The 12,784-nt window shown below is 40.3% G+C and overlaps 1 protein-coding gene across 6 annotated transcripts in view; it reads left to right on the plus strand.

Annotated features, from left to right (window-relative positions):
• The window catches only part of LOC116486531 (sodium channel protein type 5 subunit alpha-like), a 208,478-nt gene that overhangs the window by 117,733 nt on the left and 77,961 nt on the right, over window positions 1–12,784 (plus strand). For all 6 annotated transcript variants that reach the window (XM_032182836.1, XM_032182841.1, XM_032182835.1 and 3 more), the window contains one exon: window positions 949–1,305. In XM_032182836.1, coding sequence (XP_032038727.1) covers window positions 949–1,305 — 357 coding nt within the window. The remainder of the gene's footprint in view (window positions 1–948; window positions 1,306–12,784) is intronic.

A 12,784-nucleotide genomic window follows, 5' to 3' on the forward strand; every position in this document is an offset into this window, starting at 1 on the left:
CACAGCATCTGTCTTTCACGGAACTCCTTAGCTGTCAGCTCCTTTGTTATGCATGGGATAGTGGCATTCGATTAATGAGAGACTGTCGGCATATTGGAACAGAAAAGCAGTTTCCTTGCCAGCCTGACATTTGTGTTGCACTTCATGTACCAGGATGTCCATGCTAATCATTCTGGCCATGATATGGCTTCATAACTTGAAAGACCAGGAAAATAAGCCCTTATGGCTACATTTAGCGGAAGACTTTTCTTGTTCCTTTCCAAAATTCTGTGCACTGCTCAAAAATGCAAATTTTTTTTGCTGCTGCTGCTGCTGGGTCCTGAGAGTCTCCTGTCAATTTATGAGCAATGCCTCTTCAATGGTGTTGAAATTAAACCTTTAGTTGAAAACACAGTGCAAGGACTAGGAACCATTTACATCCTTAAAATAGGTCTTAAGTGGGATGTGGGTTGTGCCCAGACTGCGGGATCCTCGGCACAGAGGTGATTTTCACCCTGGGAGCTAACAGCTAACAGCATTAGGCTGAGGCTTGCTCTGAAATACAGAGGAATTGCTTCTCCCTTTGCAGGATCAAACCCTAGTCCCCTTCCCCCGAGACGTCTGTCAGGCTGTTTAATTTGAGGTGGAAAAGCAACATAAAACAAAATATTGATACCTGAGACTTCCTCCTTCCATCCCCTCCACACCGTGATATCAGGGAGCTGAGCCTCTAAAAGCATGTCTGCCTAACAAGGCAAGAGTACAGCCCTTGAATGCTTAATTCTCATCCAAGAAGCACAACTGATATTTTATTGATAGACACAGTGAGGCTAACGGGAAGTGTGGCTAAAATCCCCTTGTACTGTGGCATTTAACGTGTTTCACATGTTTTAACCACTTTAATAATTCAGCAGCTGAAGTGTCTGTTGCTTCTGTGAACTGACACTGTTGTTTATGTTTTGTTCACAGCTGCGAGTCTTCAAATTGGCAAAGTCCTGGCCGACCTTAAATACGCTCATTAAAATCATCGGGAATTCAGTGGGTGCCCTTGGGAACCTCACCCTTGTGCTGGCAATCATCGTCTTTATTTTTGCTGTGGTAGGAATGCAGCTTTTTGGGAAAAGTTACATGGACAATGTTAAGAAGATAAGCACTACCGGCAATTTGCCACGGTGGCACATGAATGATTTCTTCCATTCGTTCCTCATTATCTTCCGAATCCTGTGCGGGGAGTGGATCGAGACCATGTGGGACTGCATGGAAGTGGCTGGGCAGCCCCTGTGCCTTCTTGTCTTCTTGTTGGTCATGGTGATAGGAAACCTCGTGGTGAGTTGTCCAGATGGTTTCTTCTCCCTTTTCTGCTGGGTGTGTGCAAATGGACACCTTTTTATCCAGAAAATGCAAACCTCATGTTGTTCTGAGGCTTTAATTTGCTGAATCAAGGTCTCACCCAGAGACACCTGCTTACATCCTAAGTACAAAATTGGGAGCGTTGCATTGCTAATTAAGAATGGAGGCTTATGTTGCAGAAGAACAGGTAATGTGTTAGTAGAAAAAAGGCACATAGGCTTGTTATAATGATTTAATTCCTTAAGGCATTCATGGGACTTAAGAGATTCCAGATCTCTTTTCAGGAGTGAATATCACCTTAATTGTCATGAAGATATTTTTATTTCTATTCAGTTTTGGTCCAGAACAGATGAACCTTACAGCTAGCACGGTGTCTGAGTGGAGTTTCAAATGTGTTTAGCCTGCATGTTCTAGGAAGCTGCAGGTTATGTTTACAGTAAAGTCACTTGCTTGCTTGCTTTTTTAATAGAGTATCCCATAAGCATGGCTTACATAAGCTCTGAACCTATTAAGGCTGAATTGTATTTCCCTGTTGACATCTTATGGAGCGCTTTGCTGGCTTGCAGTCATTGTGGAAATGTTTCGCCCGTTCAGCTTACAGAGCATCTTTGACATTGTGGCTCTAATGGGCTTACTGTTTATGTAGTGAGTTGTTTAATAGTAGATGCAGCTATAAAAATGTTGGGTTTTGCTACCGATTGCTTTTAGTGGTTGTTTTGCTTTTAAGTACCCAGTGTTTTTGTTCTCAGCTCCTGGGATAGAAAAGTTCCTGAAGGGGCTTATTTAAAAAACAAAGAGCATAATTTTTGTGTTTATATGAAATTTTAATAATTAGATTTTCACTGAAAATATTATTTGCAAAGGGAAACTACAGTTTCTAGCTTTTATTTTATTTTATATAAGTCAAAAGATTAAGTTATGATTACTCAAAGTGGCAGAATATTTTTTTTCACTGACTTCAACTTTCTGCATGTTTTTCATGTGTAATTAGAGGATTTGTGGCCAATTATGACTTTCTGCATTTTTAGTGGAGTTTAGCCTAAATTCAGATATTTGATCTCCCCTTACAATTAGTCAATGGATTCTGCATATGATGATGAAACCTGAAAATAATTCTGGAGAAAACGTTATCATTTGAAATATTAGTGGATTACTCGGTGAACTTGCAACATCTGATTCACTTAGATATTAAAATTCATGGGATTGTGTAGGGATTGTTAAATATGAAATCAGATTCAGAGGAGATTGCAATAACATTATCTGCATATATTTAAATTCCCATGCTCAAAAAAGACAGATGTAAAACTAGATACTGAAAAACTCTGTCAGCATGGATAATCTGAAGTTACTGGTCAGCTGAAAGCAAAAATGCTAGCTTTATACTTTTCAGCCAGCAGTTCTGTAAGCATGCAGCAAAGACTGGTGGATAGGAGTTATTATAGGAATAGGAGTAAAGCTCTCAGGGTGGAAAACAAAACAAAATAAAAAGATCCATAGGTCTGATAGGACCAAGCAAATAGGAAAAGAACAACAGAATCTGAATCATGAGACTGATCCAGTGCCAACCACATTACATGGAGATTTCATGATGTTAATTAGCAGGTAGAAAGAAGGTCTCCCCTGACACCGTCAAGTCTTGGTTTACTCAGTGAGAGTGGATTGAATTCACAAACTCATGTATTTGCTGAAGAGCATCAGACAAAAGTTCAGGTAGTCAAAAAGCACTACTAACTCTTTAAAATAAGAAGACTTCAGCTCTAAATTTTTACATATAACTCTGGTGTGTTCTGTGCTACACTTTCTCTTTTAACTTGCTGAGTTCCTTGTTCTTCCTCTGAGTTTGAAGAGTCAGTTCTGAGATGAACACTATTAGGTTGCATCTCATTTGGACCTCTAACTCTTTCTTAGTCTCTGCAGGCATGGAGGAAATCCTACAGCATTTTCCTGTGTTCCACACTCATATCAATTGAATACTTTTATTTGTAGCATATGCCCTTACTTCTGGTAGTGTCTGTGGATGCTCTGTCCAGTGCAAATCTATGCATTTCAGACCTGCTCTTTAACGTCTCTAAGCTCCTTATTTATTTATTTATTTATTTATTTATTTATTTATTTATTTATTTATTTATTTATTTATTTTAATTAATTAATTAATTAATTCTTTCCTGCAAACTGGGATGGGAAGAGTTACGAGCATTGTGATTCTGTGATAAGCTCAGTGATTTGGTCTGCAGATCTTATTGAGCCTCACTAACAGAAATTCAAAGGAATGGTGGAAGAAAAGCATGGGAAACTAGTAAGTGCCCTGGGCAACTTCATGTTATAATGCAGTTAAACTGCTGAAAGGAATTTTATTAAGTATTAAGTCTTTGGCTGGAATTCATATATCCCCAAAATGTCTTGGACCATGGTAGCGCTACATGCAACAATGTACGCTGATGGTAAGCTGATATTTGAATCATCCTTAAAGAATTTAACTTTACAGAATAGTTGAAAAATTACATGCTGTGTAATTAGCTAGCGCAGTAATACTGCTGCTATCATCAGAAGGCATTTTTAAAGTCACTGAAGTGGCTTTGGAAGGTAAAACCAAACCAGGGGAATGATAAAATAGTCTCTCTCTCATGTATAAGAGCTTTTGAAATTGCTAACTGAATAATTATGATTACTGTTAAGTTTTATAAAGACTAAACATATTTCCTGTGTACTTTTATGTTACTGAGGTTAATAAGGAAAATAACTGAGACAAGAATTATTAAGAAGATGTAGGGGAGTTTGGGTAGTGAGGCAGCCCTTGCTCTGTGGGGTCAGCTGATGTGACACCAGCCACTTCTCAGGGGACACCTGCGTGCAATGGCTGGGGACTACTACTGCACTAATGACGTGCATGAATAAAACTGACACTCCAATCACAGAAGGAACAACCTTCCAACCTCTCTGCGTGCTCCTGACGTATATTGGCCAAGCCACCCTTTCATTCTTCTCCCTCCTGCTTGGATGAAGCCAGCTCCTACCCACATGCCACCACTTAAATCTGTGCCCATCTGCCTAGGGTCATAAGCATGCCAGGATGTACAGTCCGTAACAAGGGAAGATCTTCAGGGTTTTACTAGAATTAAAGTTGAAACAGAAGACTTAAAGTGCCCTTTTAGGATCAGCCCTAGGCTTTTTTTTTTTGTTGTTGTCCAATAATGATGCTATTCACCCAGAAAAATATTGATGACATTTTCTTAGAACACACAGTTAGAAAGCATCACCAGTTTCTAGCATACCCAGCTATCCTACAGGAAGGATTACATAACTGCTAGCATTGAATTAATGTATGATGCATGAAATTATGAAAAACAAAGTGGAAGGTCATGCACTCAGCCCTATTTAAGAATTTATGTTATGATCAAGTAGCTTATCAACAGGAGATGTTTGAGGGGATAATAAAAACATACGTATCTGAGATAACTTGGTGGACTACCTTTGTAGCCGGACCTGGTCAATGGAGTCCGTGAAGTCATAAATTATCTTAACCAAAAAGACACCTAAAATATGTCAGATTAAATAGATCCTAAAGGTACCTATTTCTGTCCCTGAAATCCTGGGAAGCTAACTCAGCTGTAGACACCCACATATACTTACCACTCTGCTTGACTGAGCCAACAACATCGTGCACCTGTTAGAGAGGTAAATGCGATTCTAATATGTGTCAGGAAAGGTAATTACAGAGGAAAAAGGAGAGTATCAGTTCTGTTTTGCAGTGCTCTGCAGCACTGGGCATACAATGTATTCCCTTAATGACTGATGCTCAAGACAGATTAAGTCAAACTGGGAAAAGCACAGGAATATTAAGTTGATGAGGGGACTGCAGAACTAGGCAGGGCTGAGAGTGATTTAAGATACAGGACAGAGCTCATCCCAAAACAGAGGAGGATAAATCACCAATAGGTGCCTGTGGAAAAGCAGATGATATTGTCTAGTAGGACTTCCCAGCAGCCTGCAAGATGGAGCTTGTTTCTGAAGGAAACAACACAAGTAGCCTGTCAGCAGGGGAGTTGACTTGATGACCCAAGAAGACCTTCCAGTCCTGTTTTCCCATGAGAATTCAAGTGCCTGCCAGCGGAGCTGCTCAGCATGATTTGGATGAGATTTGAAGTGGCCTGCTTTAGTTAAACCCGATAGAAGCTTGTCTCTAAAAAATTTGGATGCCCTGGAGCCTGTCCTTTTATACCACTTCCACATCTTTGGAAGCCTTAATGGATATTTCTTCTGTTTTAACATGGCCCATGACTGTGATACATTGAAACTTGGAAATGTCACGTTCCTGGAAAAAAGCAGTTTTTCCTTCCCTGCGTTCTTTTACTACAAGTCAGTGTAGGATTGTTCCCTGAAGAGATGTTCTGAGAAAGTGCCGCTAAACCTCCATCAGGTTAAAATCTGTGGAATCCCAAACCGAGAAGATGCCAAAAAACCTGAGTAGGTCTCTTTTACCACCATTTCAAGCTTTTAACAACCAAAGTCTGCTGGTAAAATGGCATATCACCAAAGCAATTCTGACAGTCAGGTCTTTGCAACAAGGCAAGAGAGAAAGAAATCTAGCTACAGGGAACATGAGCAAATTGTAATTGCTTACAATTTCCACTTCAGCATGTCTTTCCACAACAGTCTCCCTTCCTACTACTGAGAGATTGTCCTGAGCACCACCAATGCAACCTGGATGTGAACAAATATCTGAGAAGGAAAAGAGTGAGATGGATGAAAGGCCAGTTAGCATGCATCCTGGCCTGACAGATGTGCAAGAGAGAGGTTTGAGATGGGGATGGTTTGAGTTAGGAAGAGGAGCAAGTACAAGTACATGTGATGCTTAGTCTGTGAGGGGAATTTCATGGTAATTTCCTGCCCCAAATCACCCTCCTAAGTGACAGACCCTAAGTACCACAAGGAGTCATTGGGTGCCATGTAGCTATCCAACAATTAGTTATGGCTCTAATCCCACAGTTAGGTAAAATGACTTTGTATGTGCTTGCAAGATTACATCTGCTCCATTAATTGTTTTCATTCCTGTATATTTTTGAAATATTAAGAATGAAGCAAAGGCGTGTGATAAATATTTAATTCTGATTAGCTTTCTTTGCTGCATCTTTGCTTTGTTAGCATTGTTGCCTTTAGTTTGGTGTATGCAGTCAAGCAAACAGAAGAAAAACCTGGAAAAAAAAAGAGGTAGCTGTGATGTAGAGAGTATAAATGTGTAAGACAGGGCTGCTGGTTGGATTGTGTAGTCTTCAGTATGGGGGCTTTGTTTCTATTTAAAACTGTTTCCTAGAGCCAGTTGTGGAGTACTATCACTTTTGCATTATGATCTCTAACTGAGGAATGCTCTTACGGGGTAGAAGCCTGCCCTGCAGGAATCCTTTGGCTAGCCAGCCATGCAGATGTACCAGGAGGTTCACAGGCAAGGGATTGCCCCACCTGGGATGTTGTGGTCAGCACAGGCTATGAAGAAGTTTAATAATATGGAGCAAGATGATCGTCTTCAATTGTCCTCAGCATAAGAAATTGTTTCTGGGCACATTTAATTTATTAGTGTGGGAGTAGCCATAAAGTCCTGTCTCACCCAATACTGATACACTTCCATCACTGCAGATTTCTCAGCAGATCACAGCTGAGCTTGAAAGAGGTTTATGGTAATGTGTCAGGTTTTCTCTTTAAATTAAATGGATACAGGGGACTATCACTGTCTCTTGCAGTAAAATCACAAGTAATAGCAAAATAGCTAGGCATCTGCCAGGTCTAGGTAAAAGTGGATTGATTTTTTACATTTCAAGAGCTCAGACAGAAGAAGTGTATTAGGATGGTAAAAGAAGACCTTCAGATGAGACTTGTATTTCTGCCTGAAATGAAGGGACCATCACCTAGGGAATCTACATCAAGACTCTGGCCTTTTTAGGAGACATGAAGCATTACCCAAGGGTGTTACAAGACCATGAAGCTTTTTATAGGGTGATTAAAGATTGCTTTGCCCCAAAGGAATAAGACCTCATTCATTAATATTTTCTGTGCCAATAAATGAATGAAAACGGAACACTGATGACTTATGATAGCGCATTTCCAGCTGTCTACTTAACTTCTTTTCAAATTATACACAAATCTAAAATTACTGAAGCCCCATTTTCAATGATTTTTATTGTCTATCCCTAGAGAAATGTAAAACTCAAAAGTTGCAAACACTCTTGCTGTCCTGAATCAAGTAATTATTTTTGTATTTAATGACAAACATGCTCTTATTCATCGGGACCACTGAAGACTTCTGCTCTGTGAATAAAGGTTAATCTCCTTAGAGGGAAATGTAGTTTTTATATTGCAGTTGTACAGCTGATGATTAATATAAATGAACTGGAATGTTAAAATATTGTGTGCCTTCTAATTGCAAATACTAGGTTACAGCTGCTTGCTGGAAATTAAAACAAGTTTGGGGAAGACATGTTACAAGTCCAAGTTACAACATTTTAGTCTCTTTTTTTTTTTTTTCTCAGAGACCATCATAGGGGTCTCTGAATCTTAAGTGCTCTTCATAGCACTCTGAAGCTTTGTAAGCTTTAACCACCAAGCAGGTGCTCTCATTTAGGCAACATTTAGCCCATCGATTCCTCTTCCTACAAAACCAAAGTAAGAGGGGAAGAACAGTGCTTTGCAAGGAGATGTGCATCCAACAAGAAGTTCAGCTTTTCTCAAGTCTTGAAGGAGCTCTGCTGGCCCCTACAATCCCCTGTGTTTGTGTCCTGGATGCTGTTGCTACCTTATCTGCTCTTTCAGCAGCTCACAACATTCTGGAAATGTGCATTTATGTTTTGGTGACATCAGCTGAGAAGGCCACTAGATAAACAAGCGAGAATAGGCATGTCAGGAACAGTCAGCATCAGGACAGGCAAAATCTGCAAAGCAGCGAGTGGGGTGCGTGCAGGACACCACAGCAGAGGGGAACTTAACAGAAAGCTGCAGGAGGCTTGATAGAGCTGGGGGAATACAGGACATAGGGGATGGAGAACTAGAGAGGGTCCAAAAGGAGCCAGGGAGCCCAAGGAAACAGGAACAAGGAGTAAAAGTGTCGTTTAAGTCTGTCTCATCAACTTCGACACCTATTTAAGTGAGGCAATTTTTCCTCCTCGAGAAACATGCAGCTTTGCAGAGGAGCAACCCAGAACACATGAATAAGCACATTTCAGGACACAAGTGAAACAGAGTTGAAACAAGTGTCAGCATATTACCATCCTTCTTGCTTCCACTGATGTATCCTTATGGCTGGCAGCAGGTACATTTAGTGATACCAGAGAATCCAAACCTCAGAGGAACGTAGCCAAACCACAACACTTTCCCCAGCTTCTCTCTTCGTATTTTTCCTGCCAGCTACCACCACAGTCCTTGTGTCCCAGAACAATTTTTTCTGGTTTTATGTCCCATTATCCATCCTTGCTTGAACACTGTCCAGGAAGCAGAGCGCTGAGGTAGTTGATGCTTCTGAGCAAATATCTGGCCACATCTACTCAAGTATTAAACACCCATAAGAGGAATGAAAGGCCCACCAGAAACAGATGGCATCATGTGATGAATCAAAAAGATAAATCCTGACACCAGCCATCAATCAGTCCAGTTGTGTCTGATGACTCTTAGCAGAGATGGAAACCCTGCAAAAGAAAAGCCTTTTGCCTAAGACTCCAGACTTTGAAAATTCAGTGCCCACATAAACAATTATTGTTTATGTTGTCAGGCAGATGTATCCCACACTCATATTGAACACTAAAGGATGGTGCTGAAAAGTCTGGGGAAATTAAGCTCAGGATATTTTTGATAAACCATCAAAAACTGCTGGGTTTCAAAAATATAATTGTATGGCAGAATAAGTAGAGACCATTCCAGGCTGGGAAGCGTAAGACTGCTTTCCCAAGAGAGATAAGGCAAATACACCTGGGAACGGATGGGAGGAGAAACTACTTTCCAAATGTTCTCCTAAAAAGTAATCTCTTTCCTAATGTCACTGCAGATTTATGAGTTAGTGCATCCTGCCACAGGCTCAGTTGTTTTTTTTTCTGAAGAGTTAAATCTTGGCACTTGGTGACTAAATCTGAGCAAGCATCTTGTACTAGGGGACAAGTGTGGTCAGTTCCTATTTTCAAGGTACTATTTAATGTCCAAGTTGAATATATATATAAAATCTGCTAACTTTTTCCTCGAAACATCCATTCACAGGAAGGTATATATTTTAAAGTATAAGTGGCTAAAATCCTAACAAAAGTGTTTGTACAGAAGAAGAGTCAGATTTTACTTCTGATTAAACTCAAAGGAGGCTGAAAACAAAAAACTGGACTAGGGCTCTTTTTTTTATCTACAAAATAAGAAATTTCCCAGAGCAGCAATCCAAACCAGATTCATTGGTTTCCTGTGCCAGGTATTGATTGGCCTTTGGTACAGATTTTTATCAACAGAATTTTGAGGTATCTCTTCTTGATCTATAAATGGTCTAGGACGTATCACAGAGGAATAAAGTCCCTTAATGCTATCCTCTTTTGTAGGTATGTACATAAGGGAATATGAAACTATCTCCCGTTCACCTTCATGGATGGGAGACATTAGAAATGCGGAGGAAGAAAACTGTTAATATGTTAGTTCAATAAACCCACCCCTTGGAAAACATCTTTATGCTCTTTGTACTATTTGTATTTTTAAATCAAATATATTGACTCCCTTATATGAAACACTGAGAAAACAATATTTTTAATAGGATCCACTATATATGTATATAATTTGTGAGGCTGATATGAGTGAATTGTCTGTTGAGATTTGGGTTAGTCCAGAGACTGAAGTGGAGCTGAGTTTCCAAATAATAAAAAACAAAAATAAGAATCGTCACCTTGTTAGTATAGTAGGCATCAGTATGGTAAAACACTGCCTATTTTTGTATTATCTCTGTGCTTGGTTAATTGTATAAGTAGGATATTTGTCAGTGGTTAAGTTCTTGCTAATAGCAGGGTAGTTATTAAAAATCTAGAAGACACTGAGTGAAATTTAGTTGGACAAGAGTGTGCAAACGTAGGTACAACTCAATGTGTCTCTTCGTATTAGTGTCACTGTGCAAGTTGTCTGGATGTCATTGAAAGGGTAAAGAAAACAGAGTTCGACCTTGCATGCACTGGGGCAAGGACAAGGTTTTAATGTTAAAATAGGCCAGGTGGTACAAATTTAGCACATTATTAATTACTCATAACATCTTATGCTTGTATTTAAAACAGTCAGTTAAAAATATTAATTATTTCTCTCCACCAAAACTGCACCAGTGAGTGGTTCATTCTAACAGTTGCCTCTAGAAATAGCTTGTTAAAAGTGATATGTGAAATGATCAGGTAGTCATGACAGGCTTAACCTTCATAGGAAGTGTGTGGTATTTAAAAGACACTGGAATTGATCTTTTCCATGTACAGAACATGTTCCTATCTGCGTTTCTCCACCTAGCACTTGTAAGGCAAGTGGATCACTGTCGTATTTTCTCAGGAAATGAGTATATGCTAATTGATTTTAGGTTCTGGACTGAAGGATATTGTTAAAAATATTGGTATTTTCCATGCTGAATTTTTGTGGAGGTGAAAAATGCATTTATATTTGTCTTCAGGTATGGAGCTATGATCGTTTGTTGTATCTGATCAACTAAAGTCATCATCGTGCTCCTTGTGCTACCAACTTCTTCATACGGTTGTTTCTTCCAGAAGGACATCCATGTCCCTTCTCCTCTCCTGTAACCTCCTGTCCCACATTTAGCTGTGATGCCATCCCATTTTTGGGAGCTTCAGCCAGTGCAAAATGCCTTGCCTTTGAAAACACAGGCAGGTGGCTACATCTACAAATTGGCCAGGGCATGAACTCCAACGTTACGAGTGTTCCTCCTCCGTCTTGGTTGGCACATTCCTTGGCCACCCTGTCCCAGCGGGTGCCTGGGCATTCAGGGGACAGCCCAGGGTGGGCAGCAGCCAGGGAGCAGTTCTGCCTGGGGGCAGAGTGGGGCCGGGAGGTCAGCTGCCTACCCTCAGGGCAGGGGAACAGGCCTTGGCTTGCCTTTATTTACTACCGCAGCTGTAATTTTTAGCTCACCCAACCGACTAGCTGTCTGGCTCTCCGTTCCTTTCTTCTCTCCAGCAGACTGGCAGTGAGCACAAACTCATAAAAATGCTCTTATGGATAGCTCACACCACTGACTTTCTCCTTTGCTTCCCTGATTTTACATCCATCTTGAGAAAAAAAAAAAAAAAGATTTTGAGTGGCCCCAGTTGCTGGGATTTCATCCAGGCACACAAAATACAATTAATAAATAAAATCACTTTCAAATTTCCGCATCAGCAAAGCACCTTTTGTATTTCCTGACATAAGAAGGCTGTCGAAGATGAGGTCATCATGTCTGGAAAGAGCAGTTTGCTTTAATCATGTGGTAGAATACAGACTAGATTTGAAGGCTGCTGATAGCCAGTCCTCCACAAAGTGCTTTTCTTGCATTTTCAGGGAATGCTTCTCTGCAAAGCACAGCTTAAAGCCAGCTTTATCCTGCAGAGATCCACCACGGGAAGAAAGGACATACATTCCCTGCCCTTCCTAGAAGTAGCCATCTAGTGGGGCCACCACTGTAAGAAGATGGCAAAGGAACTGGGTCACGTTTTAGGACAGCAGCAAGGCATGCCCATCAGCACCTCTCTGCCGTCCCTTCTGTTGGCAAATATAGGGTGGCTCTCATTTTTGGGATGTAACCAGGACCACCAAACTCTCTGGTCCTGTATCTTTAATGCAAGATGTGATTTTGTCCCACATTTGGGCCATCTGTCTTCTCCAGTCCAGGTATGTCAAATCTCCAAGCCTAACTGCGTGTTTTGAAGGCAGGAGATTCCAGACTGTGCAAAATATTAGTAGAAATCTGTTTTGTAGCTTTCCTGAGACAGATCCTTCTGCCTTTTTTGCTCAGTTTTTCCCTTTCAGGAATCTACATACGCAAAATGCAAAATCTGAACCTCTTTAGACCCACAAATTCACTAGTTGTGAATTCTTTTCACACTTCATTTAATGGGAAAGTGTGATTTCACAATTATAACATCAAGCCTGGGAAACAGCCTAGAAAGTAATTTTTGAAAGTGTTCCCCTCCCTGTTAATAATTTAAAATGCTAATATTAATTATTTCTTGGGTCTCTGATTTAATTTTCTAGTGTCTGGGCCTACACTCATATTGATTTTTCTTTGCTGCAATATATTGGCTTCAGGGAAGTCATTTGTTACCATAGCCATTATCACTGGGTTCCTCTCTCTGTTATTCTGCTGCCGTTTTTTCATTTTCTCCTTTTGGTTCTCTGCAGCTTACCTTTTCCCAGATGTTTTATGCCATGTGTCAATGGGAATCACCTCTTTCTGTTGATCTCCAGTCCTGACTGCCCAAGGGAC

The sequence above is a fragment of the Aythya fuligula genome, chromosome 2 (assembly GCF_009819795.1).
Source record: "Aythya fuligula isolate bAytFul2 chromosome 2, bAytFul2.pri, whole genome shotgun sequence".
NCBI lineage: Eukaryota > Metazoa > Chordata > Aves > Anseriformes > Anatidae > Aythya > Aythya fuligula.